Here is a 21,187-nt window from a genome sequence, read left to right as displayed (position 1 = left end):
AAGTGAAGCCATCAGAGAGCAGTGTCTGCGTTGTTTTTAAGCAGACTTTTCGAGAAACATGGCAACAATATCAAGCAATTACAAGCACTGCATCCAAAATTCAAGCACTTTTCAATCCTACCAAAAACACAACATTAAAATTCAAGTCATTTCAAGGATTTCAAGCACCCGTGCCAAACCTAATAATGAGCAATCAAATCAAAATACCGATTAAATAATTTATTAGGGCTGAATTAAAAAGCAGTCCACATAAAGTTTCTTTCATATTTGTAAGTGTTGTGAGCATAGTAACTCACAAGTCATGATGATTTCTCAGTGCAAAACTTTTTAAGCATCACCTTAATAACAGTCAGTGGAAAGGAAATTACATGAATCCGGAAAGTTTCTCCTTAACTTTCTCTTCAATATTTGAAAAATATTTCATTTGGACAAGCAGTGCCTTGGCAGCTTGGAGCTCTCCTGCCAGCAGACAGAAAAATAAAATCAAGACAAGGCGAAAGATTTAAACTGATGACTCATTCGGCGACGTAAAGCATTCGGCGCAGATTACAAGAGTGGCACGCAATGAGTAGGTGGAATGTGGAAGACTGTTCAAAAGGACTTCTTGATGTCTCACCTGCATGCAGGGCGCCGTCTATCTTCGCCGTCAGGCCTTTGAGTTTCCCTGCGAGCGAGGAGGATGCGACAAGTTCAGAGACCGTTCGTAAAAAGAGGACCGGCGCTTTTATTGGGAAACTAACATTGCGTCAGGACGTGTCTGAATCCACAAAGTACGACAAAGTCAAAATACCTTCGAGAGCTTCAAAAGGAAGTGCAATTTGTCAGGAATTTTTGCAACCTGGCACAGCAGTGCCTCAGCTTTCTCATGCAATACACTACAGGTTGGCGGTCGAGGTCTGAGATGGTCAAAGCCTGAATTTTTGATTAAACCTCATAATCCTCTGAGCCTTCGCTCTGAAAATGCTGGTCTACTAGTGATCCCAAGAGCCAAGAGATCCGCAGGTTCGAGAGCGTTCTCCATTCGAGCCCCGGTGCTGTGGAATGCTCTTCCCCGTGAGATTCGATCTGCAACCTCAGTGGAAATGTTTAAATCTAAGCTTAAAACACCTATTCTATAGCATATGAATAACCTTTATTTTATGTTGACAATATCTGTTTATTATTTGTTATTCAACATTCATTTCAGCCTGGTCATCCTGGAAGGGGGAATACCTCATGTGCGGTCCCTTCTCAAGGTTCCTTCATTTTCCTCATGTTGAGGTTTTCGAGTTTTTCCGTGCCCTCATGTATGTTTTAGATCACGGCATGGTGTAATATTAGTCTGTGGTTTGCAATAATCTGTAGACTGTGCAGCCCTTTGAGACTCTTTTGATTAAGGGCCTCACAAATAAACATGACTTGACTTGACTTAATCTCTCGCTGGACATTGTAGGTAGGGGCTGTGACCTATTTACTCGCTAATGCCACCAAAATTACAATGCATGCAAAAAAAAGGGGAAAATTGAAAGCAATACGGGACCTTATTAAGCCCCCCTGCAGTTTGCCACACATAGAGATGCAACTAGTTCATGTGAGATGCGACCAAATAAAAATATTAGTTGCACTACGGTGCATCTAGTGGAAAACTTGTGTATATCATGAGTGGTCAGACGTTTTCAGTATGTGAGCTAGTTTGAAAACGGATATAATCACCTCAATAAGACATTAAATTATTTTTTGTCAACAATTTTTAAACATTCTTAAGTTAAACCCAAGACTAAGTTAAACAAATGCTGATTTAAGGGAAGTTACCACAAAAAATGAAATCATCTTACTAATTTGCCTAGTTGAATGGTGACAATATTTTTCAATGCACACTCAAATCAAATACATATAACTAAAAAAAAATTAGTCTAATAAAATGAAATGCAATATGTGTTTTTATTCAAATCAGTGTTTTTTCCCATTCTCAATGTTTTTGTCCAATTATGCTATTGCGAGAATTTATAAATACAACTGAAATTGAAAAATATTAAACGCTTAATACTCAAATTATGCAAATATATTAATCTGTGCTTAATTATTGAAATCACTAACTTTTTAATCAAATGGTGTTTTCATTGACATTTATTTTAAAACGTTTTTGTTTTTAAGTGTTGTTGGCCCTATAATACATTTTCCAATACATAAATGCGAATGCATATATTACATTTCTTTTGAACCCTTAACTATCAAATACCCATTTAATCAAAAGTCATAACTAAATAGTATTTTAATAAACGTATATATTTTAAATTATTATACCTTTCGTTCGCAAAATTAGGAGGTCACCAATTTGTTACTGCGTGCATGAGCAGCGCCAACATCCATGCTAATATATTGAATTTGACCGCTAGATGGCATCATGTCCCAACAAATACAAAGCATCGAATCCACTTGCCTGTGATCTACCAGTGCAACCCCTGCGATCAACCGGTAGGTCACAATTGATACAATGAGTGGTTAGCAATGCTACAGCTTTTTTATACATCCACCCAATGTATGGTCTTTGACTTAATAAACCGATCCTTTGAGAAACATACTTACATTTTGTGTCTTTGTTGATCACCTCGGCTTCCTCCGGAGTCCGTGCTCGTTCGATGGCTTCATTGATCTCCATCAGCTCCAGCAAGAAGTCAGGATCCGCAGAGGAATCTGTGCCATCTTCGATGCGCATCCCTTTCAGCTCCAGCTGGGACGCGAGGCAAACAAAAATGCGCCGTTATGCATGACACGGCGACATGCTGCATCTTTCAGACAGACGCGAGTCAGGGGGAGTTTGAACTTACCATATAAAGGCCGCGACTCAAAGGCTTCAGCAGAGTGTTGTAGGCTTTGTTGACAAGTGCCGATTGATGTTCAGAATATTCCTGTTCTTCCTGCAAAAGAACATTTTCATGCAAGATTTTTCTCTTCGTATTCCACAGCATGTGACGTAGATTTACTTCTGATATTAACAAGATGGTATAGCACCATTATCACATGACTACATAGTACAGGGTTCATACACCTTTTTATGGTCAAATTCAAGCACTTATTAAGGACTTTTAAAACCAGTTTTTCATTTTTCCAGTACCATTGAATGAAGAAATTAGGTGATAATCATGTATTTTGCAGATGCACAAATATATCTGAAATCAACATATGTGATTTTTACTCTTGCGATCCATTTATGAAGATATTGAGTAAATTGCAAATATATTTGATCTGAACAATATATTTATCTATATACAGAAGCCATATCCCCCGAGGGAGCTGGCTAGAGTCAAGAACACACTAACATTCACCAAACATTCATTGCCCTTCGTGCTTCCCAACCTGACACCAAACATTAGGCCCACAGCACAACAAAGGATGAGTTGCAACCAGTCATCAGCAGAGAGGCCTGACAGCATACTGGTTTACCCCCTCCGCATCAAGATCTGAACAATACGTATGCAAACACATTTGAGAACAATTTCTCCCCATAAAAGTATTTGGTAAAATAAGACTGATATGTAGTTTACATTCTCAGGTGCAGGAGTTGTTTACATTACGATGTACCACTAAAAAAACGCTACTTTGATTTTTTTTTTTTTTGCATGGCCCATAATAAATGTCTATAATTGACATGAAATCCTCGCTTTAATATGAGGGTTCATTCACCTTTTTCATGGCTGATTTCAAGCACCTTTTAAGGACTTTAAAAGCCATTTTTTCTATAATTCTGCAGTACCATGAAAAGAAGAAATCCAGTGTGAATCACATACTTTGTACAACCACAAATGTATCTGTTATTTACATATGCAATTTTTTAATCTTGCCTGCGCATTCATCAATAAATTAATTTTTTAGATTTTGAGTTAATCGCAAATATACTTGTTTTTGAGAAAAATCTCTCATTGGGGCAATGACGCTTCATTGGACAATACAGTCCAAACTAATGCCAGCTCCAATTAATCACGAAGGAAAAAGACGTGCAATTGAGTAGCGAAGCAACCAAAGAGCAAGGAAAGCAACAATTTCAAGCATTTACAAGCACTTCACTCAAAATCCAAGCGCTTTTCAATCCTTGAAAACACAACATTAAAATATAAGTCATTTTCAAGAATTTCCAAAGACCCTTGCAAACCGTGATAGTAATAACAAGATATTTTAGAAATGCATATCAAATTGTTAGCCCTTCACGGTAAACAGTTCTAAAAATTAGCTCTCAGCTTCAAAATCGTTGGTGACCCCTTAAGTAGAGAGTAAAACCTCTCAAATCGACCTTGTGGACTAACTATGGGTGTTTTTCGAATATTTCTGGTACACATGATCGTAAAAAGGCCCATTTTTTATGTTTATTTTTCGTTGTTGTAGACATTCTCATCTTTGTAGCGGACTATAGTCGTTTTAGCATAACATTTGTAATTAATTTCGGGATTCGAATTAGTTTGAAATCGGGCCGGTGAATAGCTTAGGAAATATTGCTATGTCTAGTAGTCACACTTCATTAGCAACCTCACATATGCTTTTCCTAACAAGCTGTGTATGAAAGGGAAATTAAATAAAACTAAATTTCAGAAAAGAAAAAAAAAAATTGAAAAATAAATTTGAAAAAACTTACAATCCATTTCAACGATATAACCACCATTTCTGAGCAACAACACAGGTATTTTTTGTTTCTAATTGTATGTACTAATTAATTTTGAAAGCTCAGGTTTACTTCATATTTTTGACGGGGCACCACAGTGAGCTACTTCTTCAAGTCAAGTCATGTTTATTTGTATAGCCCTTAAAATCACAAGAAGTCTCAAAGTCATGTACAAACAGCAGACTATTATTACACCATCCCCTGATCTAAAACCTAAAAAAAGGCAAGGGAAAACTCATCACCTCAGCATGAGGAAATTAAGACACTTTGAGAAAAGGGTTTTTCTTTAAAGATATATGTTGTTACTTTAGCAGAGTTTTGCTCATTTAAGCAAATAAAACCTTATACAGTATCAACCCTTAATTAACATAATATCAACCTGGTAAATATAACCTGCTGAATATGTTCAACCAATTCTTGTAGTAAACCAATAATAACCAGTCAACATATTTTGCACTAGTTTTATTATAAAAAAAATATATTTTCAATGTTTATGTTATAATAGAAAAGTTAAAAAAAGTACTATTTTAATGTGTTTTTCGAGCAACATATAAAAACATTTTCTTTTTTACCCATAAATGTTAAAATATGTTTTATTAGGAATAGGAGAGTAACCATATTTTAAAATTAGTAAAGATTGGTTTGAAATTTGAACAATTATTCTTTAAGTTATCATTTTTTTATTCTTTATTTTCATAAAAAATGATTTAAAAGGGGGGGGTTAAAGGATTAAATATTCTATTATTGTTTTAGTAAAATATGGAAACAAACTAAAATACCATTTCTGATTTTTTTAGCCAACAATAATGTTTTTTTTTGTGCAAATCTTTAAAATGTGCAATTACTTGACTTGAACAAGAAATACTTACTAAAGAGGATAACGTTTTTAGAACTATATATTTTGCGGGGAAAAATAAATATGAAAGTGTACGTAAGGACTGATTACTGATATATGCTTGCCCCTGTAACTGGCTCATGACCATTTCAGTGCTTGTTTTCCTAAAGGTCTCCCAGAATAAGACTAACTTGTAACCCACGTAAAGACAATGAGACAAATTTTAGGTAGCTTTCAAATTCGGATTATTTTTGATTTTTTTTTTGTCTTTTTACCTCTTTTTTTAAGTAGTTGACAAAGCTATAACGATATATAGGTATGTCTGAAAACAGGATTAATAATAGCAAAAAGAATACTGTTGACAATTTCGAGTGCACTTTAAAAGCACATGCAGTCTGTCAGCTCTTTTAGAAAATCAATCAATTCACAGTTGGGCTAGTCCTGTGTTTGTTGCATTTGTAATAACAGCCAAAGCAGTAGATGGCTGCCTTGTATAACTAATGAATTTTCTATATGGGATGCGAACCCTGGGGCTGAAAGATGTCTAATTAAAAAAATGGCTGCAGGCATGTATGAATAAAATAGCTAAAACGCGGGCTCTGTGTGAAGAAACCGTCGCAGCCACCTTTTTTTTGCAGATGGTGACTTTAGTGTGTGTGTACGTGTGTACTATACTCGATAAAAGAGCACGTTCCTCTTGCATTCCATGTTCGCAATAATGTCCGCCACTATGAAGCCAATTTATTTTAATGCTTGGCAAGGGCACATTTGATCGTCTGTTTACCTTACATCCATCCTTTTTCTTTACCACTTATTCCCACTGGAGTAGAAAGCGTGTTTGAGCCTAGCAGAGCTGACGTTAAGATAGGCTAAAATATGATTTAATCAGTGTTCATTTTACCTCTGAAAAGTGATGGGTCCCGGGGACTCGCACGCTCAAAAATCTATGGGTCCCAACAGAGATCTTTGGGTCCCCAAAATTTAGTGTTATCGAGATTGAAATTGTATATCGGCGACAAATATATAATATAAATCTATATATTCATTCAGTTTTAATCATCAAATTATTAATTCATTTTCTGCATCAAATTATTGTTGGTAATATACCGATTAAAGGGATAACCACAAACCTGTCTTTTTTTAAAATTTTATCCTTTTATACTTCCCTTTTTTCTTAACTTCTTTATACAACATAATTCGTAATATCAATTATCAAAGCAAAAGAGCCGTTTGAGAGCCAGCTCTTTTTAATGAGTTGAGCCAAAAAAGCCAGTTCTGTAAAAAAAAACAGACTTCCTATCACTACACAACGAGATCTTGTTGGCCGAGATCGGCGTGCAGACGAAAACTCGAACCGCGAGACCAAAACAACGATGGTGGATCTGCCTGACGGAAAGTTTGGAGTGCAGTAAATCTTTGTTAAAAAAAAGTAATCGGGTAATAATGACAATTTTGTGGCAAAAAGGTTGCGTCCCCGGGACGCACGTTGATTTGAGACGATGCGTCCCTAGCAAAAATGATGCGTCTAGGACGCAGGGACGCGGGCAAACGAGAACACTGTTTAATTAAATAATCAATAAAGAAATCCCTCGCTATTTCCCACTTCAGTTATTGATAGTTCACAGTTTTGCGGATTTTAAATTGAATTGTCTTTATTGTCATTGATATCATTGTATCGTGCACTGCATTCTGGAGCAGACAGCAAATGCCATCACTGGGCAGGTTGTGTGGGTGACTGCCTGTGTGGGCTATTGTGATAGGTTGGTGTATACTCTCCGTAAAACAGAGGGCTCGGGCGCCCTAGTCAATGCGGCCACCAGAACGAACTGTGAAGCGTGGCGACAGCTAGCTTTTAGCAGCTCGTAACATTATAAATAAATCCATCAATTACACCCGAATCTTGGGAAAGTCAGAAGAGCGCAAAGAAATTGTGCCCACTGGCGGGTGCTCCATAGGTTACTTTTAAGTTTGGGGAGTGACTGAGGCGGCATCCGGAGAGAAGGTAATAGGGGGTTCTGCAGATACGCCCTACTGCGGCTAGGCTTTGTTACAACTCTCACAGGCTACCCCTGCGGGGCCTGAATCTCACCAACACCAGTCCCATTACCCATGAAACAGAGAACCAGGAACTACAACTCGTGGGAAACCACTACATTTGGGACAATTGTATTTTAATCATCACGGAAACCTAGGTCAACCTAAGGATACCCGATGCAAGCGAGCAGCTAGCCTGTCGCTCTCTAAATCACTTTCTTACAATGAAAGGGGAAGACAACCACTTTTGTTGTACTTTGGTATAGCGCTGCAAAAACAAATCCATAAAATTGTTTAAAATTGATGAATAAAAGTGTTGGCAACGAATTAGTTAATCGATTCAATGTGTCATGCGATTTATGCGTCACACAGCACGTCGCGAAGCCAGTGACATTACACAGAGCTTGAGTCAGTGAACATAACAAAAGTGAGGTGAAGTGCGAACTAAAGCACTATTTTCAAAGGCTACAGTAAAATCAACTCATAAAACATGACAAACACAGAAAAAGTCTGCAAAACACTTCACAAAACGAAAAAGTGCGTCACTTGCAAACTTTGCAGATGTGGTATGGCACAGGAGCACCACAATGGTGAAGCAGCGATAAAAAACGAAACATGGGAGTCCCCGACAAGAATGAAGGAAGCTCGTTAGCAGGGTAAGACACCATAGTCATTCCTAAGACTTAAAAAGTGGTCGGCGGCGCCCTCTGTTGGCTGCGGCTGCATCGGCTCGCTACAACGGGTCAGGTGCAATCGACATTTCGTTCTGTGTACATTGTTACACAGAATGACAATACAAGGAAATTATTATTATTATTATATAATTTGTTTTTATCCGTTTGTTATTTGCATTTTTAAGTGTGGAAACATAACCTCCGTCTATGGTAGCCAGCAGATGTTAGCGTTTGCTTTTTAGCTGATTAAAAACTGCACACACGTGTGTGTGTGAGAGAGAGAGAGAGAGAGAGAGAGATGCTTTTAATTTCAGTTAAATCATCTTAAGCAGTGTTAAATTTTGCTTCCAAAAAAAAACCTCCACTTTCACACAATTTGACCTTCTGGCAAAGTTTGAGTGATTAAGTGAGGAAACGTAACTTTAGTCTCTGGTCGTTCGCTTAATGCAAGTGTTTGCTTGTTAGATAATGACTGCGTGTGTGCTAGCAAGATAGGTTTTAGTTAAAAAAAAAATAGATGTTCATTTGAGCACACCATGAAAAAAAACAGTATCAACCCTTAATTAACAAAAGGGAACAACTAAATTATTTGCACCAAACCCACGAAAAAAATCTGCTAAACAATACAATATTAGCATGATCATATGCCCAAATAATGGGCTGAACCCGAGGCCTTTAAGTGCCTACCCTTATTACACTTATAAGCAGTGTTTAATTAAGCTTTATAAAAAAAGGTCAACTTGCACACAATAGTGTTAATAAGTTAAAGATTAAGCGTCAAATTTTACTCTTCTGGCAAAGTTTAAGTGATTATTGTGTCCTTGTAAATTGTGTCATAATAATAAGCATAGTATATGTCTTTAACTCATTAGAAAACAGCAAACAATGAAATCTTCATGATGAAATGACATAAAGCATGCCACAGCAAGCATCTGAGATCACTGAGAGCATCCTCAACATGATCCTCATTGACATGCTCACATTTTTGCATCTTAATGCAAAGTTCTCAAAGAAGGAAGAGTGAGCGAGTTAGTGAGCAAGGGTGATAGTGGTTACTTTTTGCTTGTTAATGTTGAAAATCAAATTACTGGGTTTTCACATTTGCATTTATTTCTTGTTCAAAGGTTAATGTCTTTTTACACAACAAAACTACCTATTTTTTGCAATTTTAAAAGACTGTCTTATACATTTGCAGGTGTATACCATTAGTTTGTATGTATTTTTGTTTATTGTCAAGTTATTTGACAAACACTGAGTGTTAATGTTGATAAGTGTCAGTGTGTTTTCTGATTTGCAATGATTTCAAGCTCATGTTCCTTATGAATTTGCTCTTTATAAATGAACAAGTACATATTTGCAGGTGTGTAGCATATATTTGTATGCATTTTGACAAAAAAAAAAAACGATTTTTTTATTGTTTATTATTGTAAAGTATTTGTGAACTTTTTTCTTATCCGTCCAAAATTTCAATGTTTGAATAAAGAGAAAATGTATGTGCTTTTTTATCATATTAATCGGTTCATTGAAAAATAAAGTCAGATTAGTCGATTATCAAAACAATCGTTAGTTGCAGCCCTACATTTGTACAATGACAATAAAGACAATTCATTCTACTGTAATTCTGTGTTCTGTTTTTATATTTGTAGATCTAGAGTTGTTATTTTGTTATTCATATACTCTCATTCGGTATGAATGACATCCTGAGGCAAGTTAGATCCTCGCGTGCTTTTATGATGGGGCGTCGCTTCTTCGCAGACTTTCAGGTTTCATAGGGGATCCTGGTCCCCCTTTACTGCTTGTCCAAATGAAATACTTTTCAAATGATGAAGAGAAAGTTAAGGAGAAACTTTCAGGCTTCACTGTACTGATAAATCACATGCAGAAAATGTAATGCACTGAAATCATAATTAAACAGATTATTATCATACCTGTCAACCATGTGTAACTAAAATGTGCAGTCATCAGGCAAAAAAAAAAAGATTGCATTTTTACATCAAAAATAGTATTTTCTTTTTTTTATCTGCAAGGACCTTTTACACAGAATGCCTAAAAGCCTTCACTAAATTTTCACCAATCCGAGGCAGAAATTCAGATGTTTTAAGAAAATAGTATCAAATAAAGAACTAGCATGCTTGCAGAGAAAAAACACGAAACAAATACTTAAGGCGGAGGGTCTTAAATAGGCATTCTGTGGCACTTAAATTTGGCCAAGCTTGAACACGTCAAGAGACAATGCACATGTTTTGACAGCAGCAACATGAACAAGTTATCTCTTAAAAGAAAATAATATTCAGTTTTGAATATGATTGTACTGGAATACTTATATACTTACAATATAAAATACGACAAAATCAAAACAAGTTGGCAGGTATGCAGGAATCAATTAATTATCTGCATTTAGTTGTTTGATAGACTACCATGATTGTTCACTTACCATGGGGGGAAAGCTTATAGCAGCTCTACATAAATCAATTGCTTCTGTTGAAAATCACAAAAAATATTCAATTTCAATTTTGTGAGTAAATAACCAATCAACGAACAAAAAGAGTGTTTTCATTGAGTAATGTAAAATATGTTGACATCAGATAACCAAGTTTTAATTGATTATGAGAATGTGGCATTGAATAAATGAACTACATTCATTGATCACTCACTCACAGACTAAGCTGGTAGGTACTTACAGACCGCTGCCTTACCTACCGCAGATTTCTGGCTGAAGTTGTCTGGATGTAGTGACCGTTGGAGCTGCAAGTATCTTCTCTGTAATTTTTGTGTATCCAAAGCAAATGTGTCTTCGCTGTGGGGCAAAAAAGGTAATGCAGGCTGTCATGTCATATTCCAATGTTATATAAATTCAGTATTCCTTCATCATATTACGGTTCAACTTTCGCATACGTCGCAGAATTTTGGCATCCCATCTGTTTACAAGTTGCCAGAGGTATGGACTTACATTACACACAGCAAGCTAAAACTGTTGCATTAACTATATATGAACTGTTGCATTTTTACAGTTAGGCAGAAAATAAAACAGAAATGTCCTGGAGAATCAACCAATGCACACAAAACTTTTTTAGTGCGGAGGCTGGAATTTTAGTGTATGATTTGTTCCTGTACTACAAGTCCCACAGTGCTTTGCAGCATAAATATACACTGAATGAGGGAAACTGGATGTGCAGTAATGTGCACAAGTAAATAAGATACCATATTTTCAGCAACATAAGGCTCCCCGAATTATAAGGTGCACCTCCAAAAATAGTCTATTGTGATATATTTTTCATACATAAGGCACACTACACTGTAAGGCGCATGGAATCAAAGCTACAGTAAACGTCAGAGTTGCATTAAAAAATAATTGCATTTAAATAAATATTTCGTAGAACATACATTAACATTATGTCATAGGGTTTGACAATTTCAATTAATTTTAGCAACACACAATTAACCTGCCCGTGACCCTACTGAGGATAAGCGTTGCAGATAATGGATGGATGGACGATTAATGTTAAAAACCGCAAGAGGGAAATCAAAGTCCACTCCATATGTTTCTTAAAGGCAGAACAGTTATTGTATGAGTAATAATTACGATAACAATTCAAAAGTAATAACAACATGTTTCATAATTATGGGCAGTTATTGGTCAAAGCAACAACAAAAAAGGATTTTGAACGTTGGCATCTTGGCTACCGTCAAAGTTATGGGCTTCTCTTTTGTTTCGTTTTACAAAAATAAATTGGCATGTTAACCAAAAGAGAGCACTTGACACCAATCTACATGTTTCTCACAGGGAGAAGTTACCAGATGCAGTATCAATTAATTGTAACAATGCAATTTTATCCATCGTATTTCCTGGTATAAGGTACACTGGATAATAAAGCACAGTTTCAAGTTTCTGGACAATTTGGGGTTTCTAGGTGCGCCTTATAGTCAAATGTTAGTGTGTAATTGGTGGTATTTAATAAGTGTGGTTATTAAATTGATTAACTACAATAATCTAGGGTAGCCTTGTCCAAAGTCCGGCCCGGGGGCCGGTTACGGGCCGTGATCAATTTTTTTCCTGTCCCGGGGCCTCTGTCATAAAATTAAAGTACGTGGCCCGCCAGTAATGTACTATAAAAAACTGTGGCAACCCACGACCCATCCGAAAAGGGCAGGCTGCACATGGCTGTCTGACACGACTATTTCGATTGGGCGAGGTCGTAAACCACCACTACCTCCCAGTGCATGCCTCTTAATCAATTGGATCCTGGGTGTCACACCCGAGGCCAATCCGCTGATTGTCCATGGAATTTAAGCACCGCTTCCTAGAGAGAAAGGAAGAGGACCGGGTTGATGAAGCAAAGGTGCCAAACGCTCCACGTCTCTTGGGTAAGCGGTCAGTGGCTGAATCATTCTTCATGAAAGAAGGACTTCCTTTTGTCTGGTCTGAAGACAAATCAAAACCTTGGCTTTTAAGAGCCTTTGAAAATTTCCCAAATTCTGTCACTAACCGTCCACCCTCTCTGTCTAAGGTGTTCTCACCCCAAGAGGGAGAGATTAAAGGACCAAGGCGCAACTACTGAACAAAGGCTCCAACGACCACAGCAAGCCCACCTCTGTTTGGAGAAGAACCGAATTTAGTTTTGGACCTCACCCCCCAGCTACCGTGAAAGTTTTGACGATTATTAAATGACTGTTAAATCCTTTAAAACTGATTCTTGGTTGTGTGTTTTTCTAAGTGTAAAACCTACCTAATGCCCCTGGTTTCCACAATACATTTGTACAGAAAACCAAAAACAGAAATCACATTTTTTCCAGATGATGGCAGTAGCCTTTGACCACCTTGCCCATGGCTGTAATAATTTTACAAGCACCTCATTTGAGACATGGCAACCATATGGGCCAGGACAATTAGTATTGTTTTCACCCAAAACCCAAACAACTGTGTCTGCTTAATTTGCCAAAAGTCTGTGGCTGATTCCAAGGAATATATTATCAAGAAACACTGCCAGGTGAAACTCTGAATACAAAAAGCTAACTGGAAACAAACGCTGTGAAAAGGTGAAGCAACTGGAAGCTGTTTTAACAGCAATGCAGCGCTTTTTCACAAGACCCTGCGAGTCAAATGAAAATGCTACAAAGGTGAGCTATAAGGTAAAAACACAGATCGCTTAGCACTGTAAACCTTTGACAGAGTGTGAATTTATTAAAGAGCGTTCGAAGAATGCCAGGCTGAATAGTCGGCCCTAGCACAGTTTTATCTTATCAAATCTGGCCCACTTTCTGAAAAGTTTGGACACCCCTGATCAAGGGAATATTGTTTATACATGTATACTATTTTGTCTTAGTGGTTGAGTCATTTAATTTGTAAGGAGCAAGTGCTGTTTTATAACGTAATATAAAGTCAAGTTAAGTTACATTTATATGTATAGCCCCTTGATCACAAAAATGTCTCAAAGGACTGCACAGAATTACAATTACACCATCGCCTGATCTTAAACCAAATCCTGCAGGAAGTTGAAGAAGCTCACCAGTCCATGATGTTGAAGAAAGATATTTCATCGTCGGGGGGCTGAACTAGTTTACAAGAAGAGCAGAAGAACGTTGGGGTTTGTTTAAAAGGTTCTTTACATTTCCAGCAGTTCTTTTGGACATTGTACGTGCTGTAATTCAGGGTTGATGTGATGCAACTGTGGCTCAACTTGCTTTCCATCCCGAAAGCTCTGATGGTGGTCTCACAGCTCGAGGTGTCCTTTGCTAACCCCCAAACAAAACAGTTGCCAGGGCATTTAACAGTTCTAAGAGCGACCGGTCGACCTGTCAGGAGCAGGCTCGATAGCGGTAAAGTCCGGAGTGAGACAAAAAATCGAAAACTATTCTGAGACACCATTTTGGAGCTTTAGAAAAACTCCTTTTGGAGGTTTTAATCAACTAAAAACAATGATAAAAGCATCTTCAGGAAGTAGTCTTCTTCTACGTTATAAAAAAGTAGAATACTGCCACCTATAGGTGGGCCGTGACTGATAATGACAGGAGCGCCTGGATTTTGCTCGAAAACAGCGGCTATTAGCTTTAGCTGCCCTGACCCACCACCAAAAGGCAAATATCTGCTTTCCAGTGGCTCTGGACTTCGAAAAACGACTCCAAAAACAGTAAGTTGACGTTTTGAACTGGTATATCTTGCTGTCATTCCGGGGACGACTACGTGTTGTTTTTTTCCTGAGTCCGAGCATGGATGACAAAGAGCCGGGTGGTAAACATGTTAGCCTGTGAACTTGCTAGCTAATAGCACCCCAGGCAAATGCGCTGACAACGTATTACTTACACGCGTCGTGTACCTGAAAAGGAAACCCCAAATAAACCCAAACATGTGAATTGTTATTATCTTCATCCAGTTTAAATCTTTTTTTTTTTTTTTTTTTTTACTAAACATCCTCACATGTGTCCTAGATCCAACTTCAGTACTTAAATATAATTGCACGGTCGTCTAATGACGTCAATCACTACATTTTTATCACGGCTTCGTCAAGGTCTTAAAACACATTCACGCTACATTATTTACTCTGTCTTTACTTTCAATATTTCAGTAGATCACCGGGATACGAGATTTATCCGTTCTGAGGTGGGGGTCTCAAAGCGAAATTACCTTATAGCGGGGGATAGTTACATTTGGTAACTAATGTATTCTGAAACCCTGGTTCCAACACAGACATAAATGTTAAGGACAGGGTTGGGTAGGGTTACTTTAACTTGATTACTTTTGGATTACTCCAATACCAAATATGCTAATAAAAGACAAAATAAACTAAATGTGAATACAATTACTAAATTTTGTGCAGGCTTGGGGAGTAACGGAATACATGGAACGGCAAAAATGATGTTGGCAAGCTGTTTGGATTTATTCTCATTTTGTTTCTGTGGCATTTTATGTTAGTTTTGCCGGAGATCAAAGAGATCAAAGCCAGGAGAGAAAGCTTATCATGTGTTGTGAGTCATAATTTTACTCATATTTAGTTTATTTTGTCTTTTATTAGCATATTTGGTATTGGAGTAATCCAAAAGTAATTGAAAGTAATCCAGTTAAAGTAACCCTACCCAACCCTGGTCTCAAAACACATTCACGCTACATTATTTACTCTGTCTTTACTTTCATTATTACAGTAGATCACCGGGATACGAGATTTATCCGTTCTGAGGTGGGGGTCTCAAAGCGAGATTACCTTATAGCGGGGGATAGTTACATTTGGTAACTAATGGATTCTGAAACCCTGGTTCCAACACACACATAAATGTTAAGGATCAACGAATATGGGTTCTTCAAGGGCCGATAACGCTTGTTAGAATTCAAAGGATAGCAATAACTGATATTTGGGGGCTTCATTCATTTGCTGTAAAAGCTTAAAAAAATGGCGTAAGATATTTGTAATAATGCAAAATGGTGCAAAGAAAAAAAAATGAATAGCTCTTTGAAACCCTTTACAGTAAATGTATTAGAAATTCAACACAACTCAGTTGGGTCGCAAGGGAGCTGGAGCCCATCCCTAGCTGTCCTCGGGCAGTGGGCAGGGGACACCCTGAACTGATTGCCAGCCAGTTGCACACAGAGACAGACAACTAACTCGCTCTTTTACACCTAAGAAGAATTAGGATTCGACTTATTACCCTGACGTGCATGTATTTTTAATGTGGGAGGAAATGTAGTGCAAGGAGGAAACCCACAAAAGCACAGAGAGAACATGCAAGCTCTGCACAGGAAGGTTGGTAGCTGGATTTTAACCCATGACCTCAAATTTGTGCTGCAGACGCGCTAACCACTTACCTACTGTGCCACCCCTGACATAACTTATCTTTCACTTAAACCAAAAACAACGAAGGCAGGAAATAAAATTAGGTTTAGCAGTAACTCGTATAAAGGTACATAAAAACTTAAAAATATCAATGGAACCAACATGACTTGGAGGCAAATTAACAAACTGCTTTTATGGCAACAGCTAATCACTCGTTTTCCACTTTAGCATGCTTTTTCTGCTCTCTCTTGATCACAAACACACACATTTGATTGGCGAACTAATGTTGTAATAAGAGCTAATATATCAGTTTCCACCTAAACGTGCTTTCTAAAAATAGTTTACTACACTTTTTACATTATCTCTTAATCACCCACTGACTTTTTAAAATCTCTTTTATCAGCAGTCTTGACTCACAGGCATGTCAGGACCCAGAAGTTAGCAGAGTAGCCGCTGTTCACTCCACTATAACGTCATTTTGCCTGCCTCAGTAGCTCCGCCCCCGGATGCTTATCCAATGAGAAAAGACGGGCTGGGCACCATGTGAGACAGAATGCAGGAGAGAAAGGGTCTGCCGTATCTGAGCCTTAATAATCGTCCAGTTGAATTAATAAAAATGCGGAAACAATATCCGTGCCGATAAACAGCCTGCCCTGTAATCAGTTGACCTCTAATAATAAAATGAAAATGGGTATGTACTTGCGATACTTATGTGTAATGTACGTGCATGTGGCTAAACTACGTCATAAATACATTATCCTCCTGCCATCAATTATCTGCACAGTTTATCATCAGCAGGGTCACGGGGCTGCTGGAGCCCATTCCAGGGGTCTTTGGGCAATGGGCAGGGGACACCCTGAACTGGTTGCCAGCCTGTTGCAGGGCACACAGAGACAGACATCTCACCTGCTCATTTACACATCTGGACAATTTGGAATGTCCAATTAACCTAACATAAATACACATGTAAAGGAAAAATAAAACTATATTTACCTTTTGTGTGATGTTACTTGAGCTGGTCATGTGGAGTTGCGGGTGGATGATGATGATGATTTTTTTTTTTTTTTTTTTATATATACAGCACATAGTGGCAATTCCATCCATCCAATATCTGCACCGCTCATCCTCAGTAGGGTCGCAGGGGTGCTGGAGCCCATCCCAACTGGGTGCCAGCCAGTCGCAGGGCATAGTGGCAATTCATTGGCTGAAAAGTGATTTACAATTAAATTTTGATTAAAGAAAAAACTGATTTTTAAACTTCCTCTAGTGAGTATTGCCATGCCCATAGAAAATGCTCTTGATTTTATAGTCTCCTTATTTTTAAGGATAGATCAACTTAACGATGGTAGGGATTCCTGCGCCATATTCATATTTCTTGATAATTGCGAGCTTTGTTTCCGTGGTTATCATAATTTTCCTTCTCCCTTTAGTGTCACTGCAATCCTAGAACCCATAGTGAATGAATACAGTACAAAAATACAGTTATGTATGACTAAATCACGAAGTCTTTACAAATCACACAAAATTCTTAAATTAAGTGGAGAAAAGCGTTGTATAAGATAGTTCAGCCAATAGCATATTGTTATTTTTATGATGCCCTGACGCAAACCTATAACGGGCCGGATATTTTCAAGGCATTGGTAACCACAATGGGCTTAGTCCTAGTCACAATTTAACAATCAGAGACCAGAAATTGTAAATTTCTCATAAATAAATCTAATATTTGTAGTAATGGTATCAGTATAGATGGCAATTCAAGATATACCGTATTTATATGTGTATTGCGCGTTTTTGTTTTTTTTTAACCTAAAAGTTTGGATACACGAGCTCTTACAGTAGTATACTACCTTATTTCTGCAATGATTAACCATTCGATGAATATCGTTGGCCACTGTTGCCAATCTCTTTGGTACAAAGGGAATCAAACCCAGGTCGCTGCAGTGAGAGCTCCAAATCTTAACCACCAGTGATATAGTTGACTGACAAAAATGCAATAGATTCTATCTCACTACCACACTATTTTTATTCAAGGTCCAAGAAACAAATGTTAGAAAATGACTAAAAGAGAGAGCCGTCTTGAAAGATCTAAATAAACGGAAAAAAGCATAACAAGGGAAACTCTTTGGTTTATCTGATGATAAACAGTCGCTTTAGGAACGGTTTCCGAGAAGGCACAACGCCCAGACGTGCTGCGGTGGCCGCCTCCAGCTTCTCCTAAAAGACATATTTCTGTTTGAATAAATGAACAAATCTGACTTTGCGAACATTGATTAAATAGATTGTAAATGTTATGTTTGTTTTGTGTTCATAGTTTACATCGTCAGAAAATTATTTTCATAAATGTTTTTATTTTACAATAAACATGTCAATACAACCCCACATGACCTAAATTAACTTATAACAAAAACTTTATCAAAGTTTTTTCAGCCAGCAAATTGCAAAGTTGGGGCTCTCCTGTTTTAGAGCCGGATGGAAATAATGTTATGGTAACAGCTAATCACTCATTCTTCCACTTTAGTGTGCTTTTTATGCTCTCAATCACAAATGTACTCATGCTTGATTGACGGACTTTTGTTATGCTATTATATCAGTCTCCACCTGAATGTGCTTCCCTAAAACAAGTTAACTGCACTTTTCACTCTACCTCTTAATCCCACTTATGATTTTCTACCATGGACTCAATATTACCAGCGGTCTTGAATCACAGGCATGTCAGGGCTCAGGAGTTTGCAGAGCTGCCGCTGTTTACTCTGCTCTAACGTTATTCTTCCTGTTTCAATGCTCCGACCCGATTGCTTTTTCAATCAGAAGGCGCGGGATCGGTAGCTGCCGAGAAAGAAGGCAGGGCGGAGAGAGGGTGGTGGGGGTTCAGGCTCGACTGCATCCAAGCCTAATTCATCAGCTAGTCTGATAAATAAAAAAATGACGATACAATATCTACAATATCCTTCAAATTCCTAAGTATCAGGTGCCGATAACCTGTCGCCCGATAATCGATTGATCTCGTAATTTTAATCATGTAAGTGACAAATTTGAATAAGATGTTTAGTTTGAGCTGAGATCAAATTTTATACAGATTTTCAATAAAAAATTATGGCCGCGTGTTACATGCGGATGAATACAGAAGCTGTTGTATCGATCTCATCTAGCAAAATAAAGATAATGAACGTTCTTTTTCTTTTTATTCTTATTTAAATGCAGATTTCACACAAGCTCATGGCAGTGAGAGTGGGTATAGTCCATGAACGCTCATGGACTCACAGAAAGCGTCTCATCCATCACCAACAGCAGCAGCCACCAGAGCCCAGATAACACAGTGAATCGGGTAAGTTACACAATTGTAACACAAGCATGGGGTTGATGCGCAAAGAAAAGAAGGCGCTGTGAAGTGGAGCCAGCATAAATTTGCTTTTTGGCCCCTGCCTCAGACTTTGCGTCGGGGACTTTATCGTTTCCCAACAAAGAAGACGCCTGTGATGACTGCCAGAGCCTGTTTCTTATTGTCTGAGCGTAGGTGTGTTGGGGGTGGGTGAGGGAAAAGGTGACAGTAGAGTATCCCGGAGAGGCAACTGGTCAGAGACAGCACTTTCTATAAGGTAAACAGGATCTCTCCGACTGAAGGTCGAGGGAGGTGCTTCTCAAGGCCCCTACAGACAATACTCTGGGTATTATTAACGGAAACGGTCTAAGAATAGAGGGCTAGCGAGAGAGGTGGCTCCTCTAGCCGCCGTGTTGTTTGGGTTAATTGTGCCAAAACGGAACATCATCTTTAGAGGAATCCCTTATCCAGTTTACAAGCTGGGTGTGCCGCACACACGACAAGCCAGGGGCTGATTGGGAATGCTGATGAACAATATTGGGAAAAGAGCTAATGGAATATTGTTCACTACACGCGGGTGGCTTTTTTTATCTTTACAGATGTGTAAGTAAGATGCTTTTTCTGGCTTTTAATGCTCGTTATTGTCGATTTATTTAAATCAAGGGTCACTAACCTTTTAGAAGATGAGTACTACTTTTTTTGTTGCTAATTAGTGCAAATGGCTACGATTCTAAATTTCTATTCTACATTTCTAAAATGACCTATCAAGTTATTACTATGTTGTCTGTAGTTATTAGAGGTAAGGTTAAAACAGGCTCAGTCAACCACAAAAACCTCTGCCGTGTGTAAGGTCAGTTAGTAATTAACACATATAGACTATTGGGTCATTTTACAAAGATTATTGGAAGAATAGATCAAGAATCAGTGTTTCCAATGGAATTTGGTTAGACCCTGGTGAGTGTACAGCCTAGGTCGGTCCAGGGGCATGCTCTGCCGGAAGAAAACGTTGTACAATTTAAATTCCAATGCATTGATATGGTGCATTTATAGAGCAAAATCAAGAAGCTGGATTTATAATGAATGTATGCCCTTGTGGACTACTGAATCATATATAGAGTACATTAGTTATGAAAGGCAATGACACAGCAAACATCTCAGGCATGAAAATGTCATTTAAAAGACATTCACTGTTTTGAAATAATACAAAAAGAGTGACCTATGTGAGGACAAAATGTTTTGAGGTGGGGATTGGGGTATTGGGAGATTTCCCAGAGTGATTGGGATGTTTGAAGTGGTGCGTTTGAATAAAAATCAGTGTAGTTCGCGTTGGTAGGAGTACTGTATTTATTCGTATGTAATGCATATTCTATTTTAACAGTTTTTTTTTCACAATACCAGAGATGAATGTAAGAGACTGGAGAAAAAAGAAAGTCGTCTTGAAAGATAAGAATAAACGCAAAAAAGCAGGACTGTGGAAACAACTGTTTAGTGTATCTGATGATGACTCAAATTTTGATGGTCATTAAATTAACGGTGTCCTCTTTATGTAGGTAAACTGTTTATGGTCGTCAATAAATGATTTGCATCATGGCTGCATGTATTCAACACTGTTTGTCACTTCCAACGCTTAGTTTGAGCTGAAATAAAGTGTAACACAATTTTACACAGATTTTAATCCAAGTTTAAGGGAGCATGTTATACATAAATAAATATGGTATTTTTTCCACTGCCTTCTCATTTTCATGCCTGAGTCACATGCACAAAGCATGTTAATACGGGACAGGAATTTAATCGAAAAAAATCTGCTATTCATCTAATCAGGACTAAAAATAAATAATATTGTTCCAATGCTGATGCTGAGTTTTATATTTAAATAAATGTAATACTCCTATTGGTGAAATTGTAAATTACAGTATTCAAAAGCAGTAT

General features: G+C 37.8%; 2 protein-coding genes across 2 annotated transcripts in view; one reads left to right on the top strand and one right to left on the bottom strand.

The window, feature by feature from the left end:
- Nucleotides 1-204: 204 nt before the first annotated feature.
- Nucleotides 205-14,608, bottom strand: hscb (HscB mitochondrial iron-sulfur cluster cochaperone). The gene is made up of 6 exons (XM_088336463.1): nt 13,684-14,608; nt 10,877-10,973; nt 2,808-2,897; nt 2,566-2,710; nt 617-664; nt 205-459 (listed from the first exon to the last, which is right to left on the bottom strand). Exons 1-6 carry the CDS (start codon nt 14,040-14,042, stop codon nt 365-367), a joined length of 834 nt encoding a protein of 277 aa, XP_088192589.1. The 5' UTR covers nt 14,043-14,608; the 3' UTR covers nt 205-364.
- Nucleotides 14,168-21,187, top strand: part of lrrc8ab (leucine rich repeat containing 8 VRAC subunit Ab) — a 19,028-nt gene continuing 12,008 nt past the window's right edge. The window contains exons 1-2 of the mRNA XM_088336462.1: nt 14,168-14,304; nt 19,141-19,264. The gene's annotated coding sequence lies outside the window, so the exon portion shown is untranslated. The remainder of the gene's footprint in view (nt 14,305-19,140; nt 19,265-21,187) is intronic.

The sequence above is a fragment of the Urocampus carinirostris genome, chromosome 5, assembly GCF_059441175.1.
Source record: "Urocampus carinirostris isolate Australia breed hairy pipefish chromosome 5, RoL_Ucar_1.0, whole genome shotgun sequence".
NCBI lineage: Eukaryota > Metazoa > Chordata > Actinopteri > Syngnathiformes > Syngnathidae > Urocampus > Urocampus carinirostris.
This window is presented reverse-complemented; position numbering and strand designations above follow the sequence as displayed.